At 32.2% G+C, this 16,554-nt stretch overlaps 1 protein-coding gene across 1 annotated transcript; it reads left to right on the forward strand.

Moving 5' to 3' along the window:
* Positions 1-1,548: 1,548 nt before the first annotated feature.
* LOC125869276 (uncharacterized) lies at positions 1,549-16,106 on the forward strand. Its single transcript, XM_049549840.1, has 7 exons — positions 1,549-2,135; positions 6,528-7,055; positions 12,226-12,372; positions 12,484-12,597; positions 12,754-12,801; positions 14,141-14,571; positions 15,367-16,106. Exons 1-7 carry the CDS (start codon positions 1,724-1,726, stop codon positions 15,976-15,978), a joined length of 2,292 nt encoding a protein of 763 aa, XP_049405797.1. The 5' UTR covers positions 1,549-1,723; the 3' UTR covers positions 15,979-16,106.
* The last annotated feature ends 448 nt before the right edge of the window (positions 16,107-16,554 follow it).

Raw genomic sequence — 16,554 nt, forward strand, 5'->3', positions numbered from 1 at the left:
AGTCGAATTGGTTTTCCTATTGCTTTTTAACAAGCATTTATTTACCTCCTATCATGATTCTAATTGGCCAAATATATGTTTGAAAGTGGTAGACTCACGTGCCCACTCCAATTACATGTATTGGAGTCGGACAATAAATTAAACATTGCATGAGCATGGTAAATAAATTATTATTTAATTAATATTTCAAGTCTAGTCTTCGGAAGATAAAACATCTCGACAAGACTTGAAGCAGGGGGCATTTGTAATCATTTAAAATTTTTTAAATATAAATTTATAAAATGATTCGAATCATATTAAATTCGGAAATATATTAGTCCAAATAAATATTATGGATTAATATAATTGGGTTAATTATTTGAGTTTAATAAATATGAATTTAATTAAAGTCCAAATTAATTGATTTGGGCTACAATAACCTCGGTTTGCTAAGCCCAATTTCATCTCATCCTAGAGTCCCATTTTTTAGTGTCACATGGCAAATGACGTGGCATGCCAAGTCAAACAAGAAGCCAATAGGTTCATGACATGTGTCAAAGATGACAAATCCGCTCCATAAAACTCATATGTCATGTCACTTAAATTTGATTGGCAGAAGGGAATCCTATTCCTGTCACAACTCATCTATTCTAAAACTACAAATAGGGGTCCTCATAATTCACAAAAAAAGAACCAAGAATTTTAACAAGAAGCTAGAGAAAGCTTGTGGATCAAAAGCTGCAAATTTCTGTACAAGTTCAAGAGTTCAAGAATTCAAGCATTCAAGTTTCAAGAACGATCAAGATCAAGACCGCCGGATTCAAGACCAAGCTCTAAGCCCTTGGATTCAGCTAAAAGTCAAGATCAAGATAAAGTTCAAGTTCAAGATCAAGATAAAGTTCAACATCAAGTTCAAGATCAAGTCCAAGTCCAAGTTCAATATAAAGATCAAGATCAAGATCAAGATCAAGATATATCCCAAGTTCAAAATTAAGCTCAAGAGTCCTTGAATTTATATTCGAAAAGGTGAATTCAGAGGAATCATAGAGATTGTAACACTCATATTTTGAAATAATAAAACGATTGTTGCATAATTTTTCGTTCTTGATTATTGTTTTCTTGACGCGAATTTTATTGTCTACAAAAAAATTACATTAAAAAATAGCTATAATTACAATGATTGTTTTTTTTTTCATAAAATGAATTGTCTCAACAAATTGTAATAGTCTGTGCTTGTCTATTGTTGACTTTACACACTTTAAAAAACTATAAATAGAAAGGTAACTTTACCATATTACCCTATGAATAATGTCTTAAAAAATGTAATAAGAAAATAAGTATAATTAGTAATAAGGGTAAATTAAGAACTAAGTGTATAATTTATCCATTAATTTTATAAAGTAGATAAGTATTGTTCGACATTCTAAAATAATATATTGTACAATTATTATTGGACGGAGGGAGTATATTTTTGAGAAATGCTATAACGATATGACATCAAAAGTGAAGAGTGCGCGCGACTTAGGTAATTTAAACTTTCACCCCAAACTTCTTTCGAAATCTGATTTTTCAAAAATATCAGAAATTTATGGCTCACCAACTGTGTTTTTTTTCTCTTAAATTTGATCCGATAAAGTAAGGATACTTTTGCCGTACTAATAGCAATGTTCAAGTCCGATAGTCTCCTTTAAGTTCCCACCGTAAAAGACTGTATCCATCAAGCAATCTGATAGCAAAGACAACAATGGCGTTTCCAAGCTCAAATCCCCAGATCCACTTATCAATGGTTAATGTAGCAAATTTTGTATCCATCAAGCTATGTGGTGAATCCAACTACATTCCATGGAAAACCCAGATTATTTGTCTCCTTCAAAGTCATGATTTATTTGGATTCGTTGATGGAACAATCCAATTTTCTCTACAGACCATTGCTCCTGGCGATGACGATGACGATGAGCCCAAAGAAGAGGAAAAAGGGGAAGATATGGGAAATGAGGAAGATAAATTGCAAAGGAAAAGGAATGATGGGTTTGTTAAAGGATGGATCTTCGGTTCTCTTAGTGATCAACTTCTTCAGGATAAAGCGGTTCATAAATTAGATTCGGCTAGAGAGGTTTGGTTGGTTTTAGAGAAACTTTACAGCCCTAAATCTCAAGGTACGAAATCCCCATTCTGCTACTACTATAAAATTTTGTACTATTGAAACCTCCCCTAATCTAACCTAGTATATTTGTTTTCTGGAAATATAAATTCATAAAAGTTAATCTCTTTGTTTTAAAAAGACCTAATATCTTTTGGAAAAATCTTTTAATCAGAAAATTTGGTCAGAATTTGATCAAAATGCTATGTTATTTTATTTTTTAAAACATTTTCATCCTTTTAACTTTAATTCTTTTTAACTAAAAAAGGAAAAAGATTAATTTATTTTAAAATAAAAAAAATATTATAAACTTTTTAATTTTCTGGTCATTTAGCATTGTTCATTTCTTTTTTAGTCTCTTTCAAAAAAAAGTTATCCCCTATTTTTTTGCAACACTTTAATTTTAATTTTTCATATGACATGTTTAAGGCTATAAAATTAGAGGTTATTTTGATACATTTGACATAACTTTAATTTATTATCATAAGATTGAATTCTTTTTTCTTTTTTTAAATTTTGTTCCAAATCAAAATAGATCACTTTTTTTGAAACGGAAGAAGTATTACCTAAAATAATTTGGAAGCCTCGAAGAAGGAGAAATTCTTCTTTGAAATTTGATTAAACAAACTCTAAATGATCAGATTTTTAAAAAGTATAATGGGAGTAAAAACATAATGGAAGCATTGATTTCATACTTGCTTTTTTCTAAAATTCACCATATTAAGTTGTTATTATTATTACTCTCTCCGTTTTAAAATAATTGAATTATTAAGACATTTTTTATATAAAGACATAAAATTAGAGCTGTCAATATGGGCTAGCCCACCCCATCCGGGCTAACCCATACAGGCTTTGACATTTTACGGGTCAGGCCGGGCTATCCCATTTTTGGTGTGGGCCAGAAAACGGTCGGCCCAACCCACAAGTACGTGGGCTACAGGCTTGCCGGGCCAGCCCACTTTTTTTAAAACTATATTTTTTTTATAATTATTAAAATAAATTATAAATTATAATTTAAAAATATTATCATAAATATCGACAAAGCAATATTACATCATGTTAATGTTACTACTTGTTAATTAAATCCACAAATAAAATTATCTTTATAATATTTATTAAGGTTTTTTCAAATAAAAGTATAAATATATAAATAGAAATATTAACCTAATTGTTTTGTCACATTAAAATACAAAAAATGTGACAATATTTCAACCATAAAAAAGTTAAAAATAAACTCATTAAAAAAATCATGAAACTTATGGCGTATCTAACACATCATGAAATCTATGGCGTATCCAACACTTCATGATTATCTTCATCAAGCATATCTGAATCAGCTTGTGGCAAGGTTGTCTTAACATCTTCATTTTCATCTGCAATTTATATGCGGTTTCAATTAGTTAAATATTAAATAGATTTTGAGTTTGGATTCTCTTTAATTTTAAATTTTAATATTATATTATATTTTTTTAATTATTTTTATTTGGCCCACGAGCCGTCCCTACCAATATTTCTCAAGCTCCACAAATCAGCAGGCTTATTCAGGCCGGGCTAAAAAACCCTTTTCTTAAATGGGCTCCAAAAATCTTAGCCCAGCCCTATTAAATCCCGGGTTAAGCAAGGCTGGCCCAACAGGCCTAGCCCATATTGACGACTCTACATAAAATCACCACTGAAATTGTTTCGAATATTCAAAAATATACCTCAACTTAGTGGACGTCCTATTATCCATAAAAAATATTAAATATCTTTGTAAATAGTCCATTCTGGCCCATTTTCCCCCAACGTTTGTGAACACGTAAATATCAGCGCGTGAACATGTCAATTTACTTCCCAAAACCAATTTTAAAAATGTCATATTTCAGTTAATTTCTCTATTAATCAATTAATCTTTAAATACATCATCTTCCCCAAATTTTCAACAGAGTTTATTCTTCAGATCTGCGATCAAACACACTGTAAATTGCGATTTCATCCAAAAAAGACGAACACGATAGTTTCACAATACAAGGTATCATTGTACAAGAGAGAACACAAATTTTGGTAATTAACGACACAAATCAAAATTAGAATCTTTGTACTAAATTTCGACAACAATGTCTATCATTAATTAAGACACTAGCTTCCCCAAATTTTCAATAGAATTTAATTTTTGAGTTTACTATCAAACTTACCGTAAATTACAATTTCATATGAAAAAGACGAACACAAAATGACGGTACAACGATCTTGACCTATCTTTATCTTTCTAGTGGCGGATGGGTAAATCAGCTTCCATTGTCGCCGAAAACATGTGATTCCCCAACAAATCACAAATACATGAAAAAAATAATATGGTTTATATCAAATACTAGATAAATATGAAATCCTAACCTATTAACCTTCAATCCCTTGTTGATTTAGTTAAAATGTCGAGCAACATTTAATGAAAAAAAAGAGAGAATGTGAAAAATGAAAAAGAAAAGAGATGGAAGTGCTTTTGTCAAGATTCGGGTTGGGTTATCCTCGCTTTTATTTATTTTTTAATTTAATTAAAATGGGTCAAGGGGATGGCCATCACGTGCTCTTCATAGATGAGAAAATGGGTCAGAATGGTCTATTTTCAAAGATATTTAATAATTTTATGGGGTAATAGGACGCCCACAAAGTTAAGGTGTCTTTTTGAAGATTCGGAACAACTTTAGTGGTGATTTTATGTCTTTTCTCTTCAAATTAACTTAATTGTTCAACCTTCAAGACTATTTTCAAAATATTCTTCCATTTTACCCTTAATTTGGATTTTCTATGTGATGAGTTCAAGAAACTTTAATTGTTTTGAATTACTTTAAAATTAATTTGACAATAATTAATAAGGGCAAAAATAAAAAGTAATGTATAATTTATGTCATAATCTTCTTTTTTAAAAGGATGTGAAACATCCCAACAATTCAATTATTTTGAAATGAAAGGAGCATAATACTCCGCTCTGTCCATCTTTACTTTCTACTATACTAAAAATAGTGTTCAACAATACTTGTCCAGTTTGGAAAACCAAGAGATAATTTATCCTTTCTTTTTAATCTATTTTACCTTGAATTAAGTATTATTCAATATCTAGTACATTTTCCAAAAGCTTTAAAATTTGATATATTCAAAGGGTAATATTAATATTACCTCTATTATTTATTGTTTCTTTAAGGTGTGTATCAAATCAATAGTGAACAACTATTGGTGGACATAGAGAGTATTAGATAAGTTGGTTGTCTAGAAAAATAATAATTCCTTTGTTCTTATTTATATGTCATCATTTTAGATTTTACATCGCTTAAGAAACTATGTAAGTTTATCATTGTGCCCTTATTTAGTGTCCTCTTGAAGTCAAGTATTCAATAAATGAACATAAATTAATTTATTTTGATTAATTAAATTGACTGTTGAACATAAATTAATCATTTAGTTTTTCTATATTTATCAAATTAATACTTTCAAAACTAATAACTTTCGATGGTAAAATAGGAAGAGTGTTGATATCTATGTATTGATTTGTGAAATGACAAATATTAAGAAATATATATTTTTAATAAGAACAACATAAATAGAAACGGAGAGAGTAATTTGACATGTTTCGTTAGTTAGATACTTTAGACTGAAAACAAGTAATTATTTCAAGACAAGGGTAAATTATTTTGTGATATTATTTTAACCAACTATAAAATAACATTATTTTAAAATTAATTATCATTTATTCCCCGTACTAATGAGATCTTAAAGTTTTCTGCTTTAATAGAAATGTGTCTTGTAAATTATCATTGGTATCTCGAATTTTTTGTCAAAACTTACAAGTTTTATGACCAAACAAATTTTGTTGAAAATTACTTGCAATATGTATGAATAAACGGGTCCTATATAGAAAGCCATTGTTGTGTGTGCAATCTTATAACTATATGATTCTTAGCCATTTCCGGATACAATTTGGTGAGCTTTAATTAGGGGGCAGGGGGTTGAAGGAGAAGAAAGAGGAGTGATCCATGCCACATCAGTGGTTTGTGTCTAATCGGTACATCATGAGCTAATATTAGGTGTTCGATAACTATAAACTTTAGTTCAGATATCTAAATGAAAAATTCGGACAAATTTAGGGGGTTATGTATGTATACAACAAGAATGTTATAAAATGTTTATTGACTATCTTAATTGGGAAAAACTTGCTATTAAGGATTTAAGTAGTAATGTAGTATGTAGTGGTTGTATAAAGATAACATAGTTTAGCTTATTATACCTGATTAGTTATTGTTTTTATCAGAGTCTAATATCTTAGATACCTACATGTAATTACCTTATATGTCATACTTTTTTACTCCATGTTGGCATAGAACTTAAATTCATACTTAGTAAAATGGTAGCTAGCTCTTGGTTTGTCATTGTACAGATGGTAGCAGTATCAAGCGTGCTGAAAGCACTGAATCAAAGAGAGATTATAGTTGGTACTTGCCACTATATAGAGCTTCACTAAGTGGAGATTGGAAGAAAGCAGAAGAATTCTTGAAACGAGACGAAGAAGCAAGTAGAGCTCAAATCAACTCTCTTTTACAGACAGCACTCCATGTAGCAGTTGGAGTGAAGGGTGAAAAAGGCAAGCATTTCGTGAAGAAGTTGGTGGCGACTATAAAAAACAAAGAAGATTTAACCATAAGGGATTGCCTTGGTGAAACTGCTCTTCATTATGCTGCTAGATTTGGCAACTTAGACGCAGCTAAAATCCTTGCAACAAGTTATCCTCGTTTACTAGATATTGATTGTTTCGATGGTCTATATCCAATCCATTATGCAGCTGAATATGGATACTTTTCTGTGGATGTGTTTGCTTACTTCTTGAGTGTCACTAAAGACTCTGCTCCTTATACTGGCCTTAAAGGTGTTAGGCTTCTCTACAGATTAATCCACTCAGACTTGTATGGTAAGCATTCACCATCCCTTATGTTCTCTTAATTACTTTCTCTCTTACTGTTATCATAATGTATGTATTTGGGTGACGCCGGAAAGAGGGAAAGGGATTTAGGGGATTTCTGGTTGAAATGACAAAGAAGTTCCTAATTTTGATTAGTTGTCCAGAAATAGTAACGAATTTCGGGGAAATTAAAAATTGGGACGCTGCTAAGTTATTACCTTCATGTAGTAGATTGATGTATTAGTTAATTGAATGAAGAATTAGCAAGAGAGTTGTTAGAAACTAATTCAGCTTGTTAGTTGAGTTTGAGAGGTAATTCTTGTAGGAAATATAGAAGGAGAATACTTTTTTTTAGAGAATGCTCAAGTTTTATATAGGCTACTTAAAGTCACTTGAGTTGATTAGAAACATCAATTACATCTCCATTTATACTAGTAAAATGTAAAACCAAAGGTCTTGCACAAATAACTAGATACATGTATCACAATTAATTAGTTACATGTATTACAATCTCCTAAAAGACTTCTTGAAAAACTAAGAGCTAAATATTGGAAGACTAAACATCAAGGTATGAATGCATTAATTCCAACACTCCCCCTTAATGCATTTGCTTTACAACTCCAATGCGTTCTTGAAAATAGCAAAAAAATTCTCTAGGAAGTGCTTAAAGATGTCAATAAGTTGTTCTTCTGTGTAAACAATAATTGCAACTGGATTTCACCTTTCTCTTGTGCTTTTGAATATCTCCTTCTTGATTGAGTTTGGTTTTGTAAATCCACTTTAGACTTACAACTTCTCTTTCTTTGGGTATACTCATATACTTCCAAGTATTATTTTTCTCAATCATCCGATTTTTTTTTCTTCCATGGCTTTCTTCCAAACATCATGCTTTATTGCCTCCTCATAATTTTCTGGCTCTCAACCCCGGCAAAGTTACATCTCTAATAAATGTCGCTCAACATTTTTGTTTCTCTTGGAGGTGGTTCTTCGTCATCTGAATTTGAGATTTCTCCTCCTTGAGGGACATCTTCCTCTTCCTCATCCTCTTCTTGATTTGACACATCTAAAGATATGATAGAAGTATTCTCTATCTTTTTATCCTTCCAATTTCATGCTATTTTTTCATCAAAAATGTCATCTCTACTAACAATAAGTTTGTTAGTTTTGACATCGAGAAGCCTATAGCCTTTTGTCACATCACTATAACCAAGAAATATTTATTTTTGATTTTTTTTCCATCCAATTTTTGTCTTTTCTTAGCAGGTATATGAGCATAACAAATACACCCAAAAAATTTTAAATGACTTAAAGAAGGTTTCATTCCACTCCAAGCTTTAACTGGTGTCTTGTCCTTCAATGCCTTTGTCGGGCACCTGTTGAGGATGTGTACACCGTTGTATGTACTGCTTTTGCCCAAAAATATTTTGGCAGCCTTTTCTCATTCATCATAGTTCTGGCCATTTCAACAAATTGTTCTATTTCTTCTTTCAAATACACCATTTTGTTGAGGAGTGTACCCTGTTGTATGTTGCTTCTAAATGCCTTCATTTTTGCAGTATTCTTCAAATTCTCGGCTTGTGTATTCACCTCTCTATCACTGCGAATGGTTTTGATGCTGCAACCTTTTTGCTTCTCAACAAGGACTTTAAATTTCTTGAATGTAGCAAGAGCTTCTGACTTTTCTTTCAAGAAATAAACCCAAGTCATTCTTGAAAAATCATCAATAAAGATTAGAAAGTACCTTTGATTTTCAAGAGATGGAGTCTTCATTGGTCCGCAAATGTCGGCATGGATTAGTTTCAAAAGTACACTTGCTCTCCAAGACATCCCTTTTGGAAAAGACTTTCTATGTTGTTTTTCCACTATACAACTTTCACATGGATTCACCTCAGTATGTATCTCAGGAAGGCCTTGCACCATGTCTTTTTGCTTGAGAAGATTCAAACCATGAAAATTCAAGTGACAAAATCTTTTGTGCCAAAGCCATGAATCATCTACCACTTCATTTTTTAATGCACTGTAATGAAATTGTCAAGGAAAATTTCTTTTTATCATCTTTACTTCAACAATGACTTGATTTGGCCCAATTTGATCATAAATTCTGCAATAATTACACAAAAGAATAACCATTTTCCATGAGTTGACCAACACTAAGCAAATTTTCTTCCTAGTCAGGAACATAAAGAACATCATGAATTTGCTTACCGCTCCCTTTTATGTTGATCGAAATGGTACCTTTACCTTTTGTAGTAACTAAGGCTCCATTCCCCATTCCCACTTAAGTAGTGATGCTATTATTTATTGAGAGGAAAGCATTTTCATCTCCAGTCGTGTGATTGCTACAACCACTATCAACATATCATTCATTGCTTTTTGTTAAGTAGCAGATTTAGAAGCAAAGAAAAGGTATTCTTCCCTTTCTTCCTCCTGTTTTTCACAAAAAATTGCTTGCTCCCGTTTCTTGTGCCAGCAATCCTTCTCAATGTGGCCAAACTTTTTACAAAAGTTACATTGGGGCTTGCTTTTGTGCAAACATTTTCTGCATTGTGATTAGTCTTTTTGCAAACTTTACAAAAATGACTAGAACTTTTCTCACCTTTTTCTTCAACCTTCTTAGAAAACCATCATGATCCTTCTTCTTTTTTGGATTGTAATTTTTTTTTTTGTTGATTTTTTGAGAAAATTTGAAAATTCTCACTGGTTCTGGACTAAATAGTCATCTCTTTGAGTTGATCTTCACAAATAAATCTTCGCTTTTCATGTACACGAAATGATCCAACTAGCTTTTTGATGGAAAACTTAGAAAGATCTTTCGTCTCCTCAGTGATAGCAACAATGTACTCATACTTTTCTGTGACACTAATTAAAATCTTTTCCACAACTTGTTGTCAGAAATTGTATCACCATGATTTCTCATTTCATTGACAATATTCATGACTCTTGTGCAATATTCATCCATTTTTTCAGATTCTATCATCTTCAAATTTTGGAACTCTCTTCTAAGAGTTTGAAGATTTATAGTTAGTACCTTTTCGTCACCATACACCTCAGTTTTCAGAGACTCCCAAGCTTGTTTTTCAATCTCACAAGTAGCAATTTTCGCAAAATATGTTCTTGAGACTCCCATTTGGATTTTGCTTAAGACTTTTGCATCTTGACGATACTTAGTCTCAAGATTTTTCATCTCTGCTGCTGTAAGTTCACCATCGTTTTCTAATTCTTCAAAGTCATTTGCAACAATAGTCCACAAACCTTCAGCTTTCAAATGTGTTCTCATTCTTATCTTCCAGTACTCAAAATCAATTCCATAAAAAAATGGAGTAAGAACAACTGGAGAATCAGTACCTTCATTTGTTTTGGATGCCATATGTTTTTCTTCACCTAACCCCAGATTAAGAACAAAAACCTACTCTGATACCAATTTATAGGAAATATAGAAAGAGAATACTTTTTTTAGAGAATGCTCAAGTTTTATATAGGCTACTTAAGGCCACTTGAGATGATTAGAAATATCAATTACATCTATTTATACTAGTAAAATGTAAAACCAAAGGTCTTGCACAAATAACTAGAAACATGTATCACAATTGATTAGATACATGTATCACAAACTCCTAAAAGACTTCCTGAAAACTAAAAGCTAATATTGAAAGATTAGACATCAAGGTGTGAATGCATTGATTCCAACAATTCTTTGCGGATACATGTATTCAATAATAATAGGCCTTAGCAGACAACATAAGGACATTGACGGATAGATTATACAATTATGAAATTCAATAGCAATTAGACTCAATTTCTTCTTCTTACATTCATGGCTGGAATTCTTGAACTACTCCGCTAGTTCTTGACTCAGGCGGCCCTGTTGGGATTGACTTATTTTAAGTTATTTTAAGCCAAGATAGTTTTTAAGCACTTTTTAAATATTGTAGGTAAATTTAAAAAGTGTTTATAAGCACTTAACTTTTAAGTTAAAAATACAAAAAAAAAGTCAAGCAATAAGCCCATCCAAACATACTCTCAGTCTTCCAATTACTTGAACTCAATCCTTAGAGTTCCTGTTTTTGGTATCATAGGACGTCTTTTAATTTTCTTGTGTTGACCATGTACAAAGTTTTACATGCTCAATATAATATGGCCTATCACAACAGGGGTATTTATGCTTTGTTTTTTTATCAAGTTATTTACATAATCAATATGAACACTTAATTAGATGTAATTGAGTTTTGCATGATGGGTCTGTTGAGAAAAGAGATAGCAAAACTTTAAGAACAAATGCTGAAAGTAAAAGTTCTCGATATGTGCTGAAATTTCAGCTTTTCTGTATATTAAAATCAAAAGAAAAATACTGTCTTTTAAATAGGCATACAAATAAACACACCACTAAGTCAGTAAGTTGACCACTACTCCACTAACTAAGCAACAATTATCCAATATCAGAAAACTAGAAAATAATGCGACTGCTAACAGCCCAAGAAAATAAGAAATTACTAACAGATTAAATTTGACCAGGTCATACTTTGAATCAGTCTTCAACAGGGTTAATATCTTGTCATCCCTATTTCTTTTTTCAGCTTCATGTCACTATTGTTGTCTGATTTCAATTTTCAGCAAAAGTAGGTCGGCCAACAATTGTTTATGTTGCTAGGTTCTGTACAACATTATTGTTCTACTTATTCATTTATACATCTCTTGTTGAGAATATCATTAAATAATAAAAATGTGTTTTCTCTAACAGTTTAAGGTTTTAGATGAGATGGTGACACACTTCAACATGGCAACAGAATAGGCAGAGATCCTGAGATCTAATCTCACTATCACCCAAAATTAAAAAGAATTTACACATGCTTAGCCCATAAAAAAGAATCAGGCCCGCACATGAAGGTGCGTGTTGAGAATATCATTAAATAATAATAGTGTGCTCGCTCTAAGCGTGTTGAGAATATCATTAAATAATAAAAATGTGCTATCTCTAAGCGTGTTGAGAATATCATTAAATAATATTCTCATTAAATAATAAAAGTGTGTTATCTCTAACAGCTTAATCTTTTAGATGAGATAGTCACACATTTCTACATTTCTCTACTATTTGCTAATCCATGTATGTACATCTTATTTTAGTTTATTGATATACTAAGAAATTGTTGTGCAAACTATAATTAGCAAGTTTGATTGATAGATTTTGCCAGAGAGTTGGTCGAAGAGTATCCTGATTTGGCAAAATATGATTCAGACGGAAAATCTGCTTTGAAGGAGCTTGCCATGAAGGAATTTACTTTCCTCAGCGGAAGTCATCTAAACTTTTGGCAACAATTACTCTACTATTGTGAGTGTAACCTCCTCCTTCTCTGTTTACCTAATTCAAGTTGTCTTTCACAGGAAAAAAAACAAAATAAAAAAGAAAAGAACTGATTAATCACCTTTCCCCGCTATTAAGGTGTTCCTGTCAAGTCAACTTCACGGAGTCGCCAAAGAAGACCAAACGCCAATGATCTGGAGAATGACTCACAAATGGTTAAGACAAAGTATGTAAGAATTTACTTCAGGACTGGTGAGTTTTTATCATCTTCCTTTTGTTTCTTTAATATTCAAGGTATATCGATTTCCTTTACGACAAATGTCCTCAAGAATTTAAGGAAAACTAAAGAGCAAATGAATTTATCAAAAACTAAGAATCTCATTAGCGTTCGTGTACTTTTTATCTCAGTGATCAAGAAGTTGCATACCCTTATTTTTGGTGTTCTTGAAATTGTAGGTAAGATCTCCCACTGTCCTTATTCATTGATCAGTTTCTCAAATTATCTTCTCTATGTTTCAACTATGTTGCGGGGATTCTACAAAAATGTCAACGAGTGCGTGTTAGATCCTTTAAAAGTAGTGTATTTTTGGAGGATCTGCAGCAGTATTTTCGGAGAGTCCGAGCAACATAGTATTTCAATACTGTGTACTTAAAGATTCTCTAACGCTAGGGGTTCCCTAATATACTCTTGTGGTTATGTCTCTTATGGGTACATATCATTTAAACCTCCTAAGTTTGCTTTAAAGATCAACTTCCTCCAACTTTAAAAAATAGACATTCTTTCCCTCATTTTTGGGTTATTAATCAACATGATTAGTTTTACTCACAGGAATCTTTCAAGTTCTTACTTACCTATTCAAATTAATCAAAACATGATTCAGGAGAAACACTATTTAGGTCCTCATCTCACTTTCACGGTGCATCCTTTCGAGAAAATCTTGGTGCACCAGATGCACCAAAATTTTGACAAGCACTATTTAGGTTTGCTAACTCGTTTGAACCCCTCAATTCATCACCCAAAAGATCCCTACAACTCACAGATAGTTAAATCAACATATATACAAACTCAAAACATGATTCAGGATACAGTTACTCAATATGAGGGGTCGGGTTGTTACACCAAAATACTGTTCCTCCACTCTGTTGGCATCTTTCCACTCAGAAGTATAACATTGAATACCTTGTCAAGTCATTCTACATATTTCTACTCCAACTTGCTAAGGCACTTCATACCTCTTTATGGACATATTATGAGTGTAGCTAAAGTTCTTGTCTAATATTTAAGTATGAAGATCTGAAAAAAATATCATAGTATGAGTTAAAGAAGTGATCAAAATGTCTCTCTTAACACTTTTGATCTCACTATATCCTGATAAGATTCATTGGGACTATGTTGCATAGACTATTCAAAAATGTCAATTGGTATGTGTCAGATCCTCTAAAAATAGTGTATTTTGTAGGAATCCGACGCTGGTGTGGCAACTTAGCTCTGGGATGTCCTTAATGCATTTGACCCTGTTTAAACCTTCACCTCTCATTTCCTCCATTATACATTTATTTTTCTCCTTTTCGTGTCATTGACTTCTGGTTCAAGCCATATAAATCTTTCCCTCTAACTTTGCTGATTACCTTCTTGGATTATCTATGCAATCTTGAAATAAATCTGCAAATTTATTTATGCCTAAGGATTTCAGATATATTTTCTAGATCAATTATGAGTTGTTTTGTGCCTACACTAATTTCTTTGTACTTTGTGTCTCGAAAAAACTGCTCTTTGTGTGTTGTTGCATTGCAGTGCCTCCTTTGAAGCACATCCGGAAGAAAAAGTTGATTCATCACAATGCAGTTAAGTATGCAGAATGCTTATGTGAGAAAATAGAAACTCTAAATGACAAAGAGGTTGACTCCATTGTCAGCCGTCCTCTGCTTGATGCAGCATGTTATGACACCTATGAGCTTGTTGAAATTATTTTCAGAAAATTTCCTTCTTTAGCTTATTGTTATGATCAAGATTCGAAGAATATATTGCACATTGCAATTGAGCATCGCTGCGAAAATGTGTTTAATTTGATCTGTCAGATGAGCCAGCTTCAGCACCAGTTGATGGTTTCCGTAGACTCCTCTGGCAACACCGTATTGCATTTGGCTGGAAAGATGGCACGAAATAAGTTAAACCTTGTCTCTGGACCAGCTCTTCAGATGCAACGAGAACTACAATGGTTTAAGGTGATTTAACTTTTGTACCATACACCCTAATCGAATTTATCTCATTATGTGATTAAGAATTAGTACTCCCTCCATCCTAAATTAGTTGTCATGTTTTCCTTTTCGAAAGTCAAATTGCCTCATTTTTAAAGATAAATTGGATTAGATCAAGTTGATATTTTACATTTAAAGTTTTGATAACCAAAACCTATATGACAAGTACTACAAGTTACAACTTTTCTCATGTTAATTTGATGAAAATATATATTTTAAAAAATGCTAGTCAAAATTCATATAGTTTGACTCTCAAAAAGTGACACATGACAACTAATATGAGACAGAGATAAAGTTTGTCTTTCGCATTGACACTAACTACGCATTTTAATTACTGCATTATCGCCTATTACTTTAAATCTTGAATTGCACTGTAAGTCCTTCCAAATCTAACTCAATTACTAGTATCACGGTCCAAGGTATACACCTTTAGTAAGATTTACTGTTTTTCCTTTTTATTTCCTAGTTATATATGTGCTGTTGAACAGTTTCCTTTTAGTACAGCATCTCATGAACTCTTTAAGTCTAATATTTTAGATATGTACCACTCCAGCCTAGACACAAGTTAGTCTGTAGAACTATCATATATTTGATATAGTAAATCTACTGTGGTAAGTTATTAGACATTATTTTTGGCACATAACGATTTTCCACTCATTTAACCAGCCTAGCTAGTTTAATATGACGCATGAATCGAACCATTTTGGCTGATTGTTTTTAATTAATTGACTAACATCGTGTATATATATAAAAAAAAATTAGGAAGTCAAGAAGATTGTACCACCTTTGTACTGGGAATCCTTAAACGGTGAGAAGAATGCTCCGTATGTGGTATTTACTGATGAACATGAGAAGTTGAAGGTAGATGGAGAAAAATGGATGAAAGATACATCAAGCTCATGCACAATTGCAGCAGCACTGATTGCTACCATCGCATTTGCTGCTGCAATCACAGTACCAGGTGGCAACGAACAACAAAGTGGACTCCCCATTTTGTCTGGAAACATTGCTTTCATCATTTTTGCAATCTCGAATGCGGCTTCATTGTTTACTTCAAGCACCTCTCTATTAGTGTTCTTGTCAGTTTTGACGTCTCGTTATGCAGAAGAAGATTTCCTACATACTTTGCCAAGGAGTCTTATCCTGGGACTGCTAACTCTGTTTCTTTCCATAACATCCATGATGATAAGCTTTAGTGCAACGGTGTATCTCGTGTTTGGGCAGAAGAAAGCATGGGTTCTTGTACCAGTCGCAACAATGGCTTGCCTACCGATTACTTCATTTGTGCTTCTGCAATTTCCCCTCCTTGTTGCTCTCATTTCCTCAACATATGGGGCTGGCATTTTTGGAAAGAAGAGTAACCTCTTGTTTTAGTGACGAATTTTGTTATTGTTATTATTATCTATATTTATATTACTTTAAAAACACGAAGTTCCTTAGAATTTCAACATTTAACTTTGTGTCCTTTGCTGAAAGAGTATAATAGATACAATTTTCATTTACTATTTTTCTTAAATTATTAATTAATTATCTTTATAAAATTTAAGATTAAGGAAATCCAAAAATATATGGTAAAAGGTTCCAGGAGAATTAATAATTAATGATTCTTAAAATATATGGTACGAGAAAAATATATTTTAAAAATTAAAGAATCCTAAAACATATGATAAGAGAAAAATATGTGGTAAGACTTCTAACATTTCTCTCATCAACATAACCAGGGGCGGAGCCACCTTGTACTAAAGGGTTCATCTGAACCCCCTTTGGTGAAAAGTTTATTATTTATACATGGTTGAAATAATTTTTTATGTATATATAGTAGATGTTGAATTTCCTTCGGCTATTTCGTGTGTCTATTTCTACAGATTTTGAACTCCCTTATTAAAAATTCTGACTCCGCCACTTAACATATCTATAAGACATGTCGATGCCTCTAATTTAATATTACAA

This window comes from Solanum stenotomum, chromosome 6, assembly GCF_019186545.1.
Source record: "Solanum stenotomum isolate F172 chromosome 6, ASM1918654v1, whole genome shotgun sequence".
NCBI classification, from domain to species: domain Eukaryota; kingdom Viridiplantae; phylum Streptophyta; class Magnoliopsida; order Solanales; family Solanaceae; genus Solanum; species Solanum stenotomum.